This window comes from Helicoverpa armigera, chromosome 26 (assembly GCF_030705265.1).
Source record: "Helicoverpa armigera isolate CAAS_96S chromosome 26, ASM3070526v1, whole genome shotgun sequence".
NCBI lineage: Eukaryota > Metazoa > Arthropoda > Insecta > Lepidoptera > Noctuidae > Helicoverpa > Helicoverpa armigera.
The window spans coordinates 7898987-7918472 of NC_087145.1; the positions used below are offsets into that span (position 1 = coordinate 7898987).

At 32.3% G+C, this 19486-nt stretch overlaps 1 protein-coding gene and 1 non-coding gene across 2 annotated transcripts in view; both read right to left on the reverse strand.

Annotated features, from left to right (window-relative positions):
* Positions 1-3585: 3585 nt before the first annotated feature.
* LOC110378860 (uncharacterized) lies at positions 3586-7925 on the reverse strand. The gene is made up of 4 exons (XR_010277787.1): positions 7285-7925; positions 6608-6682; positions 6448-6522; positions 3586-6349 (listed from the first exon to the last, which is right to left on the reverse strand). It is a non-coding gene; the product is annotated as an uncharacterized LOC110378860 (transcript).
* A 2723-nt stretch (positions 7926-10648) lies between these two features.
* LOC110382895 (protein boule) overlaps positions 10649-19486 on the reverse strand; it is a 29125-nt gene continuing 20287 nt past the window's right edge. The window contains exons 2-4 of the mRNA XM_021343604.3: positions 12780-12842; positions 12155-12311; positions 10649-11758 (exon numbers count right to left, since the gene is read on the reverse strand). Of these exons, the coding sequence (XP_021199279.1) occupies positions 11610-11758; positions 12155-12311; positions 12780-12842 (369 nt within the window). The 3' untranslated portion in view covers positions 10649-11609. The remainder of the gene's footprint in view (positions 11759-12154; positions 12312-12779; positions 12843-19486) is intronic.

Sequence of the window (19486 nt, forward strand, 5' to 3'; positions counted from 1 at the left end):
TTAATCAATAAATATTAATATATTTTTGCAATTAATGTACTATTATATACTTTGTTATGGTCATTAAAATATTTTCTGAATAAAAAACATATGGTTAATTTACTGAAAAATAATAATGTTTTCATGGGATTTTCTTTCAGACTATTGTGTGTATAAATGAGTGCGCAAGAGTTCCCCTCCCACAGTGATTCGCAGATTGCAAGTGATATGAGAGCTTCTCGATTAATTTTAAAAAGAAAAAATCTATTACAGTTTTCAGGAAAGATATATTTTTGTAAAATAGATCGTCTATAATTTATTATTTCGTGTGAGATCATACTAAGTTTACATACAAGCATAGTTTGTTAATAATATTTGTGACAATAATAATAGTCTATTATTAATAATAAGAATTATTATTGTCAAAGATATTTTTTCGTATTTTGGTTACTCTATAGGGATGGTGAAAATGTTGTTTTAAAATATGAATTACATCAAAAATTTGGTATTATTAAATAAGATAGCTGAATAATGAATTCGATAAATAACGTAACAATGAATTATTTTAACATGCCTCTTCATGTTCGAAGTGAAGATTCAATTTTAATAAATTCACATTTTAAAACAACACTACATATTTAGTGAAGTATGAAGTAAAATCTGATTTCCAATGACAGAAGGCTGTATGTTTAAAAAGTATAGTTTTATCCCTACAAGAACACATCAAGCAGTTATTAGGTTTGATATTATTTAATATATTACCACGAATATACTTGACCAGGTTCTGAAATTACATTAAAATTCTTCACTTACAACTAGTGTCTTATTTGAATAACTATTACACACACAAGTCAACAAGAAAGGTAATAGAATTAATTACTTTATTAGCATTTAAAATATCTATTATTCCAATAACAATATCACATACATAATAACTAGACAATAATTGTATTATAATTATAATATAACAATCAACAATTACATTCGATGATACAATGGTGTGATTATTATTATTAACTTATAATTAATTCGTATATTATTATTTTTACTTATGTGCGTAATGATTGAATAATGATCACGATAGCGCGCGTATCTTATTTAATAATTATTATTGAAGATACTCTATTATTATTATTAAACATAGAAATTAATAACGACATTAAAATTTGTCCACGCTTAATAGTTATTAGGAAATATACAGAGTCACAATCTAACATGTATAGTATAGAATAGGATAGATATAGATATATATACTTCTGCTACATATACAGTACAAAGACAGCTTGATAGGTGACTTTAATAGTTCTCTAAATTCACTATTTAATAATTATTATGTGCCATACGTACTAAACACTGGTCGATATATAAAAAGCCGTTTACTATTTCGCATAGCTTTTAAGAGGGTACCTTAAAAGTAGTTAACAATAAAAATATTGCTATGAAATATTTTCTATATTCAACAAATAATATTCATTTATTTCGCGTTATACGTATCTCTAAAAAGGGTAAAACTATCGTAACAAAAAAGTTGGACTACAAATTTGTAAAGGTTTTTATCAAAAATGTGTTCGTTTGGACAGTGACGCCACGATTTCTTATTATTTTCAGTCCCATTATTTATTATTATTAAATTCAAATGATAATTTACTTTAATAATTACAATGTTGGGAATCTTTTCATTGATAAATTTATTTTTACTTTTTTTCCCCTTTCTTATTCTTTAACATTATTCCATTTCAATCTGAGACTTTTTTATTTAGTAAATAACTTTTTACTTATATTCCTTCACACAATTGTTAAGCTCCTTCCAATATTCAGTTAATATTTTAACGATTAATATTTTTAAAATTATATTTAGTAAAATCTTCGCCTATCATAACGCCACTATACAAAACAAACAGCATATACAATTCGAAAATTGGACAAAAACAACAAAACGTTGACAGATGCCTTGTTTTTGGACAATCCTTAAACAATTACTATTTAACTTATTAAGTTAATACTTAAGTTATCAAGCATTTTGTTGCGGACACTGGAGTGGAGAAGAATTATGAATATTTATTTTTATTTTAGTTAATAATTATTATTTTATACTTTTTTTTGGATATTTCAGTTTTTGTTAACATCGAGAGTTTTCTATTAGAAGTAGAGTTTCGTTTTCTTGATTGTGTACATTTTAGGATCAGAAAAAGGTATGAAAGAGATGAATAATAAAAGCAAATAAATATTGAGAATAATAATGCATATTTAGACTCTTAAAAACTCCGTCCATTTTATCTTCAAGCTCATCCCTTAAGATGTTAATACCGACCCGGCAAAGAACCTACCCGAGAATGATAATGAAATTTCCCAAAATGTACTCAATCAAGCAAAACACAAGACTTATTTTAGCATAACCACTAATCCTGTCTACCCGCTAAAGCAAATGATAAATGGACGTACCGATCCATCACATGATGACAAACTCCTACAAAATAACTACAACCAAAACAACGGTATTGTCTTTGTCCCTGTATGTCATGATACTATGATGTGGACAGGAGAAGGTTCTAGAGCCTCTAACATCTCTCATGCATGAGAAAATACATAATAGTACATAAGGAAGTAAATAGGAATTAATTTTAAGTCGGAGATGTCCTATGTTCAACTATACGCAGCAAAAATCTCATTTCAACACTGATAATTTTGAAGGAATTAAAGTTGTAACTCTTTATATATGTGAATTTTAAATTTTTGATATTCTTTTCAAAAACTGATAATGATTCCAAAAAGCATCAAAGGAAAACTTGGCAAGAACAAAATTAAACCAGTTAATAAAAACAATGATGAAATTAATACCGACAGTGATACAGTGAGTCCCACTACTACTATTGACAGCTTTCCGACTAAAAGTTAATTATAACTACGGTTCACAAATGGCGACAAAGACGAGGTTTTGTTAAAACTGACTTTAGGGTATCTATAAGCAGGAAAAATACTATTCAAATCTGAAGTTATTCACGAAAATAGTCAAGGTGAACACAACTGGGTGAGAGATTAAGAATAATCTCAATTAGATATTTAATTTCAACTACTGGAATCACTGCAAGCCGAAGCCGACCTCAACATGGTTGGGAAAAGGCTCGGGAGATGATGATGACTCGAGTCACTTCAAACGAATTTAGTTTTTGGGATTCTTGCTTTAAAATTATTGGAAACGATATATCGCACGCTTATTATTAAAGTGACCGAATTGAAAAAACTAGTTTTTTGGCAAATCGCAAAAAACGTTTTGCAATTAGGACTTTGGCTGTTTATTTAGACATAAATGTTACAAGATGTTACTCGCATAGTTATTTTTATTTTTTAATGATAGAATATGAACCACATAGTTGGTTGAAACTTAAATTTCAATTGAATACTATTTATTTTGTTTATTGTAGGCTGTCAAAATTACTTTTGTAGTTTTAGGTCTATATAATACTAAGTAACAGTTAGTCTGCCAAAAAGATAAAGACCTAATTAATTTTGAGTTGATTTATTATTAAATTCAAATACTACTTGGTTGTATATGTAAGGTTTAAGTCATAATAATACTAAACGAAAATACATAAAAATGAAAATACATTTTTGTAGTTACGGTTTTTAATTAAAAAAAAGAGATCAACATTAAGGAACTAAAATTATAAAAAAACTGTTATTTTCATTTTAACACTTATTAATAGAAGATGTTAGATGTTTTTATACCGAACTTATTAATATAATTAAAAGAGATCTTAACTTCTAAGCAATAAATCAATCAGTCTCATGGTATTCTAAGTAGGTTTACATCAGTTCACAAAAATCACTCTTCTATCCTAACTATCGCTTTTTAAATTACAAGTCTTTATTTAAATGATTACGAGAAATATAATAAAAAAAATAGTATACATTTTCATATACCTTCAAAATTAACAAAAAGCAAATATAGTTTTTTTATACAAAGTAGTATATAGTATTGTAAAAAACTATGATAACTATTATAAACTATAATTATAACATCGTAGCAAAATTAAAAGAGATCTTAGCGAATCTAATCAGCGTTATGGTATTCTTAGTAGGTCCGCAGTCTAGGTATAAATCAGTTAACAAAACATAAATTATTTAAAAATATAAGATGAAAACGGAGGAGTCATCTTTACCTTTACTGATTAAAGAATGGAATTATAAAAGTCAGAATAAAAGTTAGGGATCAAATTCTTAGACAATAATTCGCGTAAATCTTTTTTTTTATTTTCACTTAGCTCTTGTTTTCCAGTGTACGCTTTGACTAGCGTTAACTCGTTTAAAGGCAACATTTTGGTTCGCCTGTTTCTTACACATACTTCCAAAAAATCCTGTTTATAAGATTTTTTTATAAAAAATGAAAAGGGGTTTTTCTTTGTCACCTTAATCATTTTTACGTCATTCCATACAATATTATCTCCATTCTTTGTTTTATTAAAATTGTATCCCCAAGCTTCTTGTAACTTTTTCAAGTCATAAAAGTCATGAAATGTACGCTCATTTACTATAAATTTGTTTCCTGATTTTCGTGCATTTTTAATTATTGATACATATTGGTGTGGTGAATATATAGGTCCAGATCTTAAATTCTTTTTTACCTCTTTTTCTATAAGGCTATGTATGTTATCGGCTTCATTCTGCGTATGCCCTTTGATTAAGTATTTATGTGTGATGGAATTAATATTAAGATGTGTAACTGCGTAAAGATAAAGTGTAACGATATATTTATTTTTATTTTGTCCTCCGCAATTGTCCGAATACAGTATAAGATTGATGCCTTCCTCATTAGTAGCCCTGGATTCGATACAAAGTTGTTCGAAATAATGGAGTAGACAAGAGCCTATTTCATTGGCACCTCTTTTTGCATCAGTTTCATTCCAAAAATAACAATGCACGTTACTGTACGATTCCTGTACTTTGCCTTCTACTTTTTTGTTTAAGGAGGCAACAGTGAAATTATAGCTATTGAGCTTACTTTTGTAATAGAAAGCTGAAGTGTCCCCTTTAGGTGATTGAAGAACAGCTTGGAGGTCGAACAAAATTACTTTATTACTGTCATCAATTTTAAGTCGGTCATTATATTTTTCCTGTCGGCTGAGGGTTTTTTCTTCTAAATGGGAATCATATTTTTCTTGAATAATAAGTTTTTGTTCAGGCGATGAATTCTGGTATTGCAAACATGTGTCGCATTGATCCTTTCTTGGGCGAAAAAATGATATATTGAATTGTGTATTAAAAACCTTATAAAATGTGCAATACTTTCCTGCTGGCTTATTTTTTTGTTTTTGGACTTCTTCAAAGTCTTTAAAGAGATCTACTATCGTTTTTCCACCGTCTATGTATTCACGGGTCGATGATTGTCGTGTGTAATGAGAATCAGTTCTTGGAATAGAATTGATAAATTCTTTGATGTCAGAAATTAATACTTCATCTGATTTATGATTACCGGTTATTCCTCTACAATCCGTCTTCAAAATTCCATGTTTATCAGTCTTATGTTTAACAGTACGAATCATACGATCGGATATGTTCAAAGTATTAGTAAAAAAGGTTTTACAAACTCTGATCGAATTACCAGCAACAACAAAATGGAAAGCTTTGTTACAATGCCGTGGGGTCAATGCATTGGTATATTTATATCTGGGTGTGATATCAGATAAACACGACAAAATGAAAGATCGCTGATTATGAATATCTCCAAGTTCCCAGTATGCGTCGAAAATACTTTGCCTTTGAACAGAATCAATCTTGCTAGAACATTGCAGCCTGCACTGGTCATTACATGGTGGTTTAAGTTCACGAGCTTTAGTTATAATATTTTTACTATTAATATATGACTTACCACAATTTCTCAATTTTTTTGCTCTAGTTTGCTTCCAGTTTTCCGGTTGTCTAGTGCGTTTTTTACCTTTTGGCTTAGTAGAAACTGTAGGTGTTCCGGAAGTTGTGTCTTCTGTTAAATTATCTTGATTCTCCATTGTTCCTCCGTCTAACTCTCTTGTTGGCTCAGGTGTTCTATTTTCTGTGTTATTGGCATTTAACTGTTCTTCCAAAGTCTCTTCGTTAGAGCTATCAGATGATGAACTTGAGTCTGAAGTTGAAGAAGAACTACTACTCGAACTTGAACTACGGGTACGGGGAAATAGCAAATGACTACCCTGTTGGCCCTTTGTACGGTTTCGAAAGTAGGATCGCCATCACTTAAATCTGCGTCGCTTTCTCCAGAATTAACAGGTGACACACGATAATCTATAACTGCCTTGTTACGGCCTTCAGTATGTTTGAAATACTCAGAGGCATTCAAATGTCGTTGATTTTCGGGTTTATTATAAACATCACATAACATCTGCAAGTAAACATAAAAGGTGAATAAACAAATTTAACTAAACATACCTACATAAAGTATCAATAAATAAGTAAGTGCTAAGTAGTAATTTTACATACCTGGACATCACCACTTTGAGTTGAAACAATATCAGTATCATTTTCGGGCTCTTTAGATGCGTCACATATCATCGTCTGTTAACAATTAAAGGTGAGTAAGTCAGTAAATTGCAGCTAGCCATAAATAAAATACCTTGACAATACAATTATTTTTACAAACCTGGACATCAGCACTTTGAGTTGGAATAATATTCGTAACATTTTCGGGCTCTTTAGTTGCATCACAACAAATCGTCTGTTAACAATAAAAGAAGTATTAGTCAGTAAATTGCAGGTAGACGTAAATAAAGAAAGACACCATAAAGACAATTCAACGATTTTTACACACCTGAACATCAACATTTTGAGTTGGAATAATGTTATCTTCAATTTGAATTAAATCTAGAATTTTTCTTGATCGCGAAGTAGACGACGTCATCCTAATAAAAAAATACTTAATTATAATTATAGGTCAACAAGTGAAACTTCTTTTTTTGTTCCATATTTCGTTTTAAAGTGACTCAATCCTGAACTTAAATCACCTAGCACATTCATAGCAAAATTCCGTTTTTTTTTTAGTATAGTACAGACCAAATACTGAATGTTACTAAAAATACATTATCATTATTTGTAATAAACAGACTTAACAATGAATTCTACAGAGTGTACGAATAAATTTACTAAGTTTTTTATTCAAAAAGAGACCTAATCATTAATGTGCTGTAGAATCATCTAGAAGTTTTAGTTTTAAACAGTCCTAAAACGTAATATATCGTACAATAAATTAACAAATTTAATATAAAATAGACTCATTACGTATTGGGTCAAAATACAACAAAAATAATCAGTAAAACTTACCTTCGATTTCACTGTTACACAATCCTAAATATTAATAGGTCACTTTTATGACAAACGACCAGATGTTCGTTTTGAGCCGGTTAAACGATTACTGAATGTGTCAGTGTAATGTCAAAATGGCGTCTTCAAATTCATAAGTGTGAAAGAGACCGAAACATTGTAAGAGCAGTATAACTCTAACTTTTTAAGAGTTTCTTGGAGTTTGTCACAGATGGCGTTGTTTTAAAGATGACAGTGTATCTAACTCATGATTGATTGATTTTGAATTCGGTCACTTTAATACTAAGCAAGCGATATGTAGTACCTACTTCTTATTGTTGGATTTGTATGCGCAGATATTTTTTAACTAAAGCCAGTTCCACCAAAAGCGTTTCACAAAACGAAGCCGACCGTGACCTAAGATAAGTGACAATCTTAATAAATACATTATCTTCCTAACCTATAATTACATTAATATTGTCTAAATTACATTCGTCCACACAACTACGTTCACTAGCGAGAGATTATATACAGTTGTAAAAAAAATAACTAACTTTAGCGTACTGATTCGTTATCCGATATGTTAGGCAGTATGTATCTAGGCCACGTATTATGATTGTTGTTGCAAATTCTGGAGTAAATGCATATGAAACTGGTACTCAAATTTTGTTGAAACATTTCATAATACTATTATAATCCTTATGACCAAGATTTGAATCAAGTTAAAGTGGTAAAAAATATTTATAACATTTCTGAAGATAACAAAGCAAAATTGGCAATAAATGACAGAAACCTGTAGATTTTTGATTTGGAATCCGCTTTAAATGCATTTACACCAAAAACTGCAGAAGCAATGAAAGTGATAAAGATAGACCTTAAGTTTAGCTTGGATATAATATTCCTTGTACTCAAAACATCGATAGTGCAACATCGAAATGTATACGATGAGTGCTATTTTGACTCACGCCATTATTTGCTTTGAACTGTCCTTGAAGAGTCAGGTATTTTTGATGAACCAGATATATTGGTATCTTTAAGTACTTTCTTTTCCCAACTTGACGTGGATTCAGGGGTATTAGTGTTTTATCTTCTCAAATGCCTGACGATCCTGTAGTATTCAGAATATCGGAAATACACCTCCCTTCTTCGAGGACAGCAAGCAATAATTTGAAGCGTGAATCAATTAAATAGAAAGACTATGATATAACGATAGTATATAAGATATTAGTTCTGAGGTAACACAAATACAAGGAACTGAAGTTACAAGCACACGAAGATACAAATGATACTCGATCGAAGCATCACATTAAGTACTACACTTAACATTAACAATAAATACATACATATATTGTAAAAATCCAAGACGATAAATTGACAGCATTTCCAGTAACACTAATCGTATAATTATGATGTACAATAGTAATTGAGACGAAAGCCTTACATCTAAAGGCAGAAGACCACATCGACTGTGCTTGGGTGAATGAATTTGTTGATACAACATTTATAGCAGATATTTTAGATAGAGACTAGACAATGGCAGTTTGCTTTGGTAATCAAAAAAAGCTGGGAAATATATGTGAAGAAGAAAGAGCACCAAAATTAAAAGTACAATAATACACGATAAAGAACAAATGAGAAGAGATAATCTTGATAAAGATAAATATTGATAAGCTAGTTAAAAATAGACACAAATTCATTCACCGCAGCATCACACAACTAGCAGCCATAGAAGTGATAGAATACAATATCAAAATGATTTATATTAATACAACAATTTTACGTATAGAGATTTGTGATATACTAATCTAGACAGACGCGAAGATTATTGCACATTTCGGATTGAAGGGAATCATATTTTGGTCCTATTAATAATCTGGTAACATTTGAGAACCTAGCTGCATCAGGAAGAATTGTAACATCTTTTAAGCCATTGAATTGATTGGAAGAAGATACGACAGGACTGATAACTGTGATTTTTACATTATCACATGTGCAAGAGACCTTATCTTTAAAACATTTAAATTCTTCAATATTTATGTTAATACATTACGACGATGCAACGGTTCACAAAACTATGAAGGTTTAAAAGAATCTACTTCTAATGACACTAAATAAAACTATTGCTATCATTACTCAAATAATCCCATATCACATAGTTGATGATTTCATTGCTCTAAGGATTCGTTAGATAAGTCTATTGTTAATCACTTGGAGAACAGAGTGCTGTTCAATCATTGTTAACATTTAAAAAACAATTTTCTTTAGTGATTGCTTTATTAACTTGTTTAAGTAAGAAAACTGCCGTAACATTTTCATTAGATCCAGTAATATTTTTGTTTATATCGTGATACCTGTTTTCTCTCTCATCTTCAGTCAGTTTTTCTTACTTAAACATGTCATAAGGTAGCAAGTTTAATGTGTGCATAAAAACTGAGTTTACTCTTATTTCCAACACAACAATAACGGGTATAGAAATGTGATTTTCAAAATTTTTAAACCAACTTTGAATTTCACATTTCCTTATCACATCTTGGACCCCAGTTTATTTCAACAGCAACATGTAAAAACTAAATAATATTAAAAAATATTTTTTTGTTTTCTCTGTTCTAGTTCACGTAGGATATAGGCGTCTTAGGACTGAAACTAAAATCTGACTCTAAAATTACTATTATTATCTTCAAGCTAGGTCCCTCGTTAAGTAGGCAAGCAGCCAATCGCCAAAGATCTCTAAATACGTTACTAACTACTTCCACCGTAGCTCATACAAGCGATTCAAATATACGATACATCTCTCTTATACCAATATCCACTTATTTAAATACAAGTACTGATTATTCTACAAATTGTTATCTATCAAAATCTTTTTTCCAATTTTCAATTCCAAGACGCCTAGACACCGACATTGGGGTTTCAAAAAACAATCTTACACTAAGGATAAACAAAAATCCTTTTCAAGGATAACAAGCAATAACAAATCTGTCTTTTATCAGAGGTAACGTCATCTAATACTAGCAACTAATCGATTTTGTGCTTAATTCGTTTCGCTTATAACGCACATTTATTATTATAAAACAAAGTGTTGAAATACTTGACTCGAGTGCGGATATGAGAAACTAGAACGTATATATTATATTCGTTTCGGTAGGTGATAAAGATTTTGAAGTGAATACTGATATTATACTTGATATTGGCTTACGTTCTTTCTTATATCACTGACTAGTTAAAAAGGAAAAAATATCCGCACCTAAGTTAAAGATTTGTATTTTAACACTAATCATGAGAATGGCTAAAGATGTATCAAATTGACCTCGCCCGGGGTTTCCACCAGGTAGCCATAGAATATGAATATTAAAATGTTTGATTTTTATTTAAGTTAATGTTATATTTTGGTAACTATTACTTTAAATTCAGAATAAATTCCATAAATATTTTGAAAATTTAACACAGATATTACAAGCATGTCACATTTAGATCGTTGTAGGTATTTGGATGACATAATTATTTTTATCTAAACTTGAAAGTCACGACACGGAATGATCAAGGTTATTTGATTCAAACAGCAATTTGATACACCAATAAAATTCACTATAGTAATAATGATAGCACGTGAATCCACGGTTTCTTAAATATACCAGGTTGAAGCTAAATATAGGTACTTACGTCTATAAATAAAAGCGACCAGACAATCAGAGAAATGTAAACAAACGTGACAACTTGAACACTTATACCATCGCAGCTGGATGTCCGTAGATTAGTCACAAACAAACTCACAGACAGTTTATTCATAGAGGAGTTATGTCTGAAGATGAGCATGAACTGGATTGGAAGACTTGAGCAATCAAGATGGAATACATCGAAGAAGCTGAACAATATTAACTTAACCTTCTTCGCGAATGATGTTATGAGAAGAAATATATCAAAGACATTGGCTATAAGAATTATTGATAGTATTTTTAGGAGATATTATCGTGACAGCGGAAAAAATCTTATTTCAAATAGAGAATGTTAATATTTTGACAAATACTACGTTATCTTTACAAGATGCATTGCTGTTGTGGCCTTATCTTGTTAAGGTTTCGTATCTTGCGGTATCTTTTGCTCGGTTTTTGTATACTTTGTTACAGCTGTACATTCAAATAGACTATTCACAGCATCTGTACTCACGATTCGCTCACAATAGGCTTTATACCATACAGGTGTTATTATGTTCCTCTATTTTACTATCGATAGCTGGTTCATGTTCTTTATCTCTCAAACATACCTTAACTCCACCATCAGTTGTATTTTTTTTAAGTACTTCCAAATCTAAACGAGAATGCCTTTAATATATTTCTTGGGGGGTGAGTCTAGTAAATGAACGCGGGGTGTAACGGTGGCGGCGGCACCCGGGGCTGCTTGTCGAGGGGTGCACAGCATGAGGGCTCACAGCATGGAGTGCTGTATGGAGCTGGCACCAGCGCGTACTGAGCTGGGGGTCCGTAGATCGCTGGGGTAGCTGAGGATAAAACAAATGACGAATTAAAATCGTACAAGTATAATTTTAACCCTACATGAAAGCTGAACAGGGAAACTAACACAAGAAAACCTCTAACTTTTAGGCTAACATAACGTCAAGGGAAAGATGTAGCCAGCACAACATTCTTTATTTTCACAAATTATTTGGTATCCCTTTATGGTCTTGTGTTGCCATGGTAAAACATTGATACTCATAAGACCCTAAATATCACGAAGGCTATTGTTGAACCGCATGTTTGGATATTATTTAATCGGATGTTTAAATAACTTCCTCAGGCAGTAATAAGAAATATTGAACACCTTGTAAGACACACAAAAAAATCCAATTCAATAACTAGGTACTACTTATGCTCATACTAATGTTATTCTAACTTACTATCAAACGGCAGCGGGTACACAGCATACGGTGGTGGAGGCAGCTCGCATGGCGCGCACGGCTGCAGAGGCGCGAGGGGTGGAGCACACAGCAGCTGGTAGCATAGTGGAGCCTGCAGGGGGGCTGCCTCGGACCCTAGCACTGGGAGTTGACTCATCTGGAAGCAGATTGTGAGGGGTTTATGGCTATACCTTTCGATAAATGCAGAAAATATCGTAGTCAGTGTTGTTTCCAGTATTGTTAAAATTATCTGTGTCATTTGAATAGAAATTATCATTATCTTAAAAAAAATTGGATACATAAAGGATAAAATTCCTCAAGCAGTCGCTATGGTATACTGTAAAGAGAAGCTTCAGTTGTGTTCTTGGTGATGATAAAGAGTTGCTAAGGCAATTTTTTTCTTTTTAAGTCACTGATGCTAGATTTTCCATTATAAATTTATTTGCAAAAATCTGAGACATTAATTTCACCGTCACCGTTACCTTAAGATTTTGCATTAAATCCCTCAGCATTTCCCTCCGCTGTTTCTCTCAAAATTTGCATACACCTTCAATCTATTCCTTCGTAGCTTGTCACAAATCTTCCTCATTAAATCCAAGAACAATCGTAACTAATTAATAATCACCTGTTTCCTGACAGCCTGTGCCACCCGCAGTCGCCCCAGCGGCGAGAACATCACTCCCCCGCTCTGTAATGACGAACATTCATTATAAACATAATCTTCTGAGAACGTTATTAATGGCTTTATCTATATCTCCATGTGATATGACGTGAAGTGTGTCGTGTAGTATGTGTTATGCTTTGTGTGTTTCAGTTGGTTTTTTAGGTTTTATGTCATAATTTGTTGGAATGTTATCTGTTATTATATTTGTATCTGCTGTTACATTCGCTTTTATTAATTGACTAATAAACTCACGATTGTTTATCTCTATTGTTATGTTGATACGGATGAAATAATATTTATGCGTAACAATCGATTTATCCACATAATTTCAAAATCCTTCTTACTATTTATTTGAATAGGAAAGTAAGTCTACCCGTTTACCATTCCATTTGATAATGAGTAGATATGTCAACTAAAAACACACTAAGCAAATCAGAATCCACCAGACAGTACAAAACTGCTAGCCAAACACATTACTTTCATCCATCAGTGCAAAATGGCGCAGAAACACGGTCCACACCCATTTTCGAAATAACAAGGTCTGCGAAACGTTGATTAGATGGAAGTTCGTGACATACTACCCTCAGCCAATGACACAACGCTACCCTTTCAGGATAGACGACCGTGCATTTCCTGCTAAACGCCATCCATAAATAAATAGGGTTCGGCTAAAATAAGACCAACGAACCCAAAATCCCAAATGTTTGAAATTTTAGGACTAACCGATTTGCAAGTATAATTTGTTGTTTGAACATGATCCGCAACACCTTCGAAGCTTATGACCCGTAATCGACTTTAACATGGAAAACGTAGGTGCTGAATACCGAGAAATGTGAACTATCTTGATCTATAAAAGTAATGGCTCAAAGGTGACTCAGTAGCCAAAAGGTCGTAAGTTCATTCGTGTTCACCATTTTGTAAGTCAATAATTTACTGCAGCCAAAAACCAGCGCTTATAAAAACGTAAAAATAAAACAGCGACTGAAATAAATACAGTGTCGGATTCCGTTCAGCATAACTCGATGGCACAATTTTCGATACAACATTCTTTACAACATATTTCTGTCGACATTTCAGCGAAAAAAGAATACAAAAATTCAAATCAAAATTGATACCATACGGAAAATATTTTTGTCTTTTTATAGCCTTCAAATAAAACATTAAGTTCTATATTATTACCATTAAATGGCACTATTTAGTCCTTCACACGATTCCGGTCAACGGCATTCATATCGCGAAATGGCAAATTATGGACAGTGGAAAGCACTTTGAACAGTTTCACCCCTTTGTCATACAAACGAAGGTCACACAGGTAAAATATGAAAGCGAGACAATAAATGGCATTGGAGGGCTGTGTCGATATTTTTTTGTTCCATTTTTGGGGCAAAGTGGGGAAAGGTTGCCGTTTGGGGTCCGCGAAATTTGGAAGAGTGATGTTACGACTGTGATGGGACGATATTTGGCGGAGAATTGTTATTATTGACTGGTATTTACGTGGATGGGGAGGAATGATATTTATTGGCAGTTTTTGGTAGAACGAAAAAAGTTTTAAGAAGTTTTCCGTGTCAGAATTTATGATAGACTAAATGAAGATTTTCGATGTGATCCTACAATTTCTTTATTACTAAGTTCTTGACACTAATAAATAACTGTAATAAATTAGTCTGTCTGCCAAATCATGCTTTTTTTTATAGAATTTATACATCACTGTCTAAAAGTGAAGATGACGTCACAAAGACACAAAATATTTGATTGAATGGTTTCTCATTAATTAAGTCATTGATCGAGTGAAATATTTGGCCATCGATAACATCTCAACTATTTTTATTGTCATAAGAGAGATATTACGAGTACATAATTCAAGTATGAAAATGAAAGTACATTGCCAGAAAACTCTAGTAATGATTATTCTAGAAAGATTACTACATAATTTTGAACTCTCAGCGCACTTGAGTAACTTGTTGAGAGTCACAACAAGGACGCAAATAATGCCGAGAGAATCGTATCGATTTTCATTACGATACTTCTCGATATCTGACCTCATTTCAATGATTTGTTCCGCAAAAGATTGTAACAAACCTACAGATTTATTAAGTACTGCAATATTAACGTTTTCTTCTCTTTCATTTATATTTGTTTTTTCTTCTTAGTCTTACACTTTTGTTTCAACATCTTACTGTCTTTAAAGTTCATACAAAATAAAATAACTTTCTTTCTCAGTCTTTATTTTGTCCATAACAAGAAGTTATGGATCGTCTTGATCTTATAAAATGAATTTAAATCCACAATCATTTTCTGCCCCATTAAGCCGTCTTGACTTTTAGGACCACAAAGGAACCCCATGATTTATTCAGAAACCATTCATCTTCGATGTTTGAAAAACTTTTGTCAATATCACATTGATACGTAGGTACGTAACAAGTAAGGCGTCGGATGTCAAGAGTCCTTCAAACCCAGCATTGTGTGGCGTCTAATATACCCTGAAACGGTCACAAAAAACTTTGCCAACAATGTCTTCTGAGCAATATTCTTTCGGACTTTGTACGTCGCTGATTCAGTGATTTTGTTATTAAAAAATCGGTCAAGTAAAATTTTGTCTCGTATTGGGTTCAGTAGGTTTTATGTTGGTATTTAATTAGAGTATGCATGTAAATATCTCATTGTTCTTTAATATTAAAATTGTGTAGTTAGTTTTAAATGGCTTCAAGATAAACGTTTTGTGACAAAGGTATTTTTCAAGGTATTTGGACATAAACTATACATTGCTCCTAATTTCCCCATAACTGTCGAATGCTTTTTTCTAAAGGATTATCGCTTTTATAACATAAAAAAATAATAGTTTAAAAAAACTAAAAAACACGCTTTTTATAGAAAAACGAACTAAAAATTAGAAAATAATAGTGTGAATACAAAAAAAATATATTTAAAAAAAAGCGTGGGGTGCATGGTGTCAATAGTTATAAATATTTTATTGACAGATATGAGTACGGTGATTTTCATTTCGATAATATCTTAAAAAGCACCCCACGCTTTTTTTAAATATTTTTTTTTGTATTCACACTATTATTTTCTAATTTTTAGTTCGTTTTTCTATAAAAAGCGTGTTTTTTAGTTTTTTTAAACTATTATTTATTTTCTACTTTTTAGTTTGTTTTAAAACTACTATTTGTTTTGTAGAATTAAAATTCTCTTTAGTATACAAAAATTTGTCAATATTAGAGAAAACGGCTAAAGATAATTATTGGAAATAAAAATTAACATCGAGTCCTGCCTTATCGACTGTAGAGAAAAGTTCTAGTTTTAATTAATTTTCTTACCTTATCGACTATAGATGAAAATTATATAAATTAACAAAAATCATATTTTGCAAATTGAGAAGCCTAGAAGTCGGTGTCTAATGGATGTTACTAAGTTAATTTTGCCACCGACTTCTAGGCCGATGCACCTAAAATTAGTTTTTTTTGCTTTTTAGTGTTTTGGGAAGTCGGTTTAATTTTTTTTGTACAAAGGTTATTTATTTAAAGCTTTTCAGTGATACGAATAGTTGTCAATATCCATACAAGTGGGAAGTTCTCATCAATACAAAGAATATAAGTCCAAACGAGGTATTTTACATATTCAGTTGCCGAGTTCCCTCGACTCTCTCTGGTCTCCATCATCAGGTCAGCTCCAAACCTTCACTGTTGCAAAGGTCTTATCAATACAAATAATTTAAGCCCAAACACGAGGTAGTTTACATATTCAGTTGTCGAGTTCCCTCGACCCTCACTGGTCTCCATCATCAGGTCAGCTCCAAATCTTCACAGTTGAATAGTGCTTTTAGGCGTACACCTGAGTGTCAAGTTTTTACCCTATGTATGCCTACAACTTTTGAAGGTTGCCCTCGATTTCTCAGGGTTTCCATCATCAGATCCTGACTGACGACTATGGGACCAACTGGCAGCTATTCCAAGTCGAACAAAAAAAGAATCACATAAATCGGTCTATAAACCTCGGAGTAATCGATGTGTATGTGTAACCTCCTCCTTTTTGGGAAGTCGGTTAAAAATGGAATAATTTTATCAAATTAGTGTATTGTCATCGGTCCTCAATAAATCTACAAAGTTTGAACGAAATCTGGCCGTTTAAAGTGGGTCAAAATCGCGCCCAAAGAAGTCGGTTACAAACAAACATACAGGTGAAGCTAATAAAAAGCGTGTAATAATTACACAAATCTTGTATAATACAAATAAGCATATACCCAGTTAATATTTCAATTCTCCAATACTTCTTCACTTCAATTCAATTCATACTACAACAAAATGTCGTAAGTCAACATTCAGAGTTCAGCAATACACTCGTTTATCCATTAGCTACAAGAAGGAGTACCTAATGGATTAACTTCAATACGTGAGAAATGTTGGCACAATCTTTCCACTGAATATATTACAATTGAATTGGGATTCAGGGCTATGTATCTTTACCACGAAAGAAAGAAAACAGCGGATATGCCAAAAGGAAGGTAGGTCAGGCGCCTTCTTGTAGGTCAAGCAACGCACGGTAGGCGTGGTCACTAAAACTAACGAGACGTTAGGGCTCCTTGTCAAACCAAAAACAATCGGTCAAAGATTGATCGGTGATTTATTAAAGACAATAATGGGCGGGTTTCACAGAAGACGTATAAGGACGAAGCTAGTAACGTTCCTCGTCCCCCAAACACCCGAATTTTGGCAAGCTACTTTCTTAAGAGATTTTGCGTTATGAAATGTCCATAGTCATTTTGTTCTCCATGGTCTTTTCCTTCTGCTTTCTCAGTAACCCATTTACTCATTTGCTCTAACAAAAGGTCAGGCTAGCAGGTATTATTAGGTATGTATGTCAGGTATCTCCCCAGCGATTTGCTTCGACTATCGGTTTTTAATCTACCGTCATTAACGCTCTATTTATCTTTCTATTGTGAGAGTTAAGATCTCATCTCGTACGTGGGAAGGTGGTTTGATCATCATCACTTAATCAAGGCAATTTAGGTCATTTCAGACTGGTTAGCTTTCTTTGAAAACGGTTTCCCGATTGACGTAATCTTCAAAAGAGTTTTATGTACTCGGAAGTTTATTATATTCATCATCTGTACTTATAACTTTTTTCGAACTATGTTGGGGTCGGCTTTCAGTCTAACGAGATGCAGCTGAGCACCAGTGTTTTACAGGTAGCGACTGCCTATCTTAACTCTTCCACCCAGTTACCCGGACAACCCAATACCTTTAGGCAAGATTAGTTGTCAGACTTCTGACAACTTCCGTAGCAACTGCCATAATTGTTCAGACAGACACGTATTATTGATTTTATACATAACAGGTATTTTTATTTTAAAAATTGGTACAAAGTTTCATAAAGTACTTGAGATCTATTTTTAATCCCGAGAGCGGAACCCTAAAAGCGTCCCTTGGAAAAGGTCATCGTTTCTTATTGTTACAAGAATATTTGGAGAAAGCTTTTGAAAATGTTTTTCTCATAATTTTACGAAAAGGATTTCCATACTTATAAGGTCTGTGGTACTTTGAGATTGGTGTATCGTTAAAATAAGGAATATTTTTATTAAGATTTTACTTTTAAAGGACAAAGGCCATTTTGTAGGTACGGAATTATGTATTTGATGAAACACTTTAATCTTATTTCTGCTAAGATTATCTTTAGTTCATAAAGTAGGCTCAAAAGGGAGATTTTTATAAGGTAAACAGAACATTTCATATTATACTTGTACCTTTACCTATTTATTATTATTTATTTTTATTTTTAATTTATTTTATTGTTTTTAAACCTACAGTTGAAGGAGGAAAGAGATTCTATATTAAATCTATTATTATAAAAAAAAAACTTTAACCAATACATTTTACAGTCGTTATTTCCTAAAATTATTGTACCTATTGGTTTAAATTGTGGTATATTTAACCAACGGCCTTGTAAAGGAGATTGTAATAATATAATATCATAGTAAATTATGTACGACGCGAGAGTGCGGTTTTGCGGTATTATCCGATGCCACCGGGGATCAGCAAAACAACATTTCTATTCACTACTATTAGAGTAAGCGCAAACTACAAACTTTTAGTCGGCCCATAGTCGGTTTGGACTCACAAATCAATACGAAGATGAAGGAATGGAAGTACACACGAGACAACGAAAAACTATATTTACAAACTCTAAATTAGCTTCATTTACTAACAATTTAGAGACTAAAATAAAAAGTAATAAAACGTATGTATATAAAATAACTAGCTGAGTTTTAGGCATCGAAGTATTCCTCCTCATCACTGTCCTCCAGCATGGAAACGTGCCCAGATAACTGGCTGTATATAATTCTTTGTCCGAAGAACAAGCCAGCCCAACCGTAACAACAATCAGTGATATTTGTCCGTTATCAGAGCGACTAAAAACTTTGATTGAACTCACGATATTAAAAAAAATTGTTCCTGCCTCCGGAACAACAGTCGGCCGACTATTTAGTCTGCAGTATGCGCGTAAGCTTATTATGAGGAGTAAGAGAAACAGTGATAGAGTATAGCAAGTTTATATGAGTGTAAAAGAGACAGTGAATTAGGGTTTTCATACCGGTTCATGTACCTTTACCACATTACCACATTATTGTAAATCATTATCTTCAAAATTGGTTTGAAGTCTATTATTAGTAT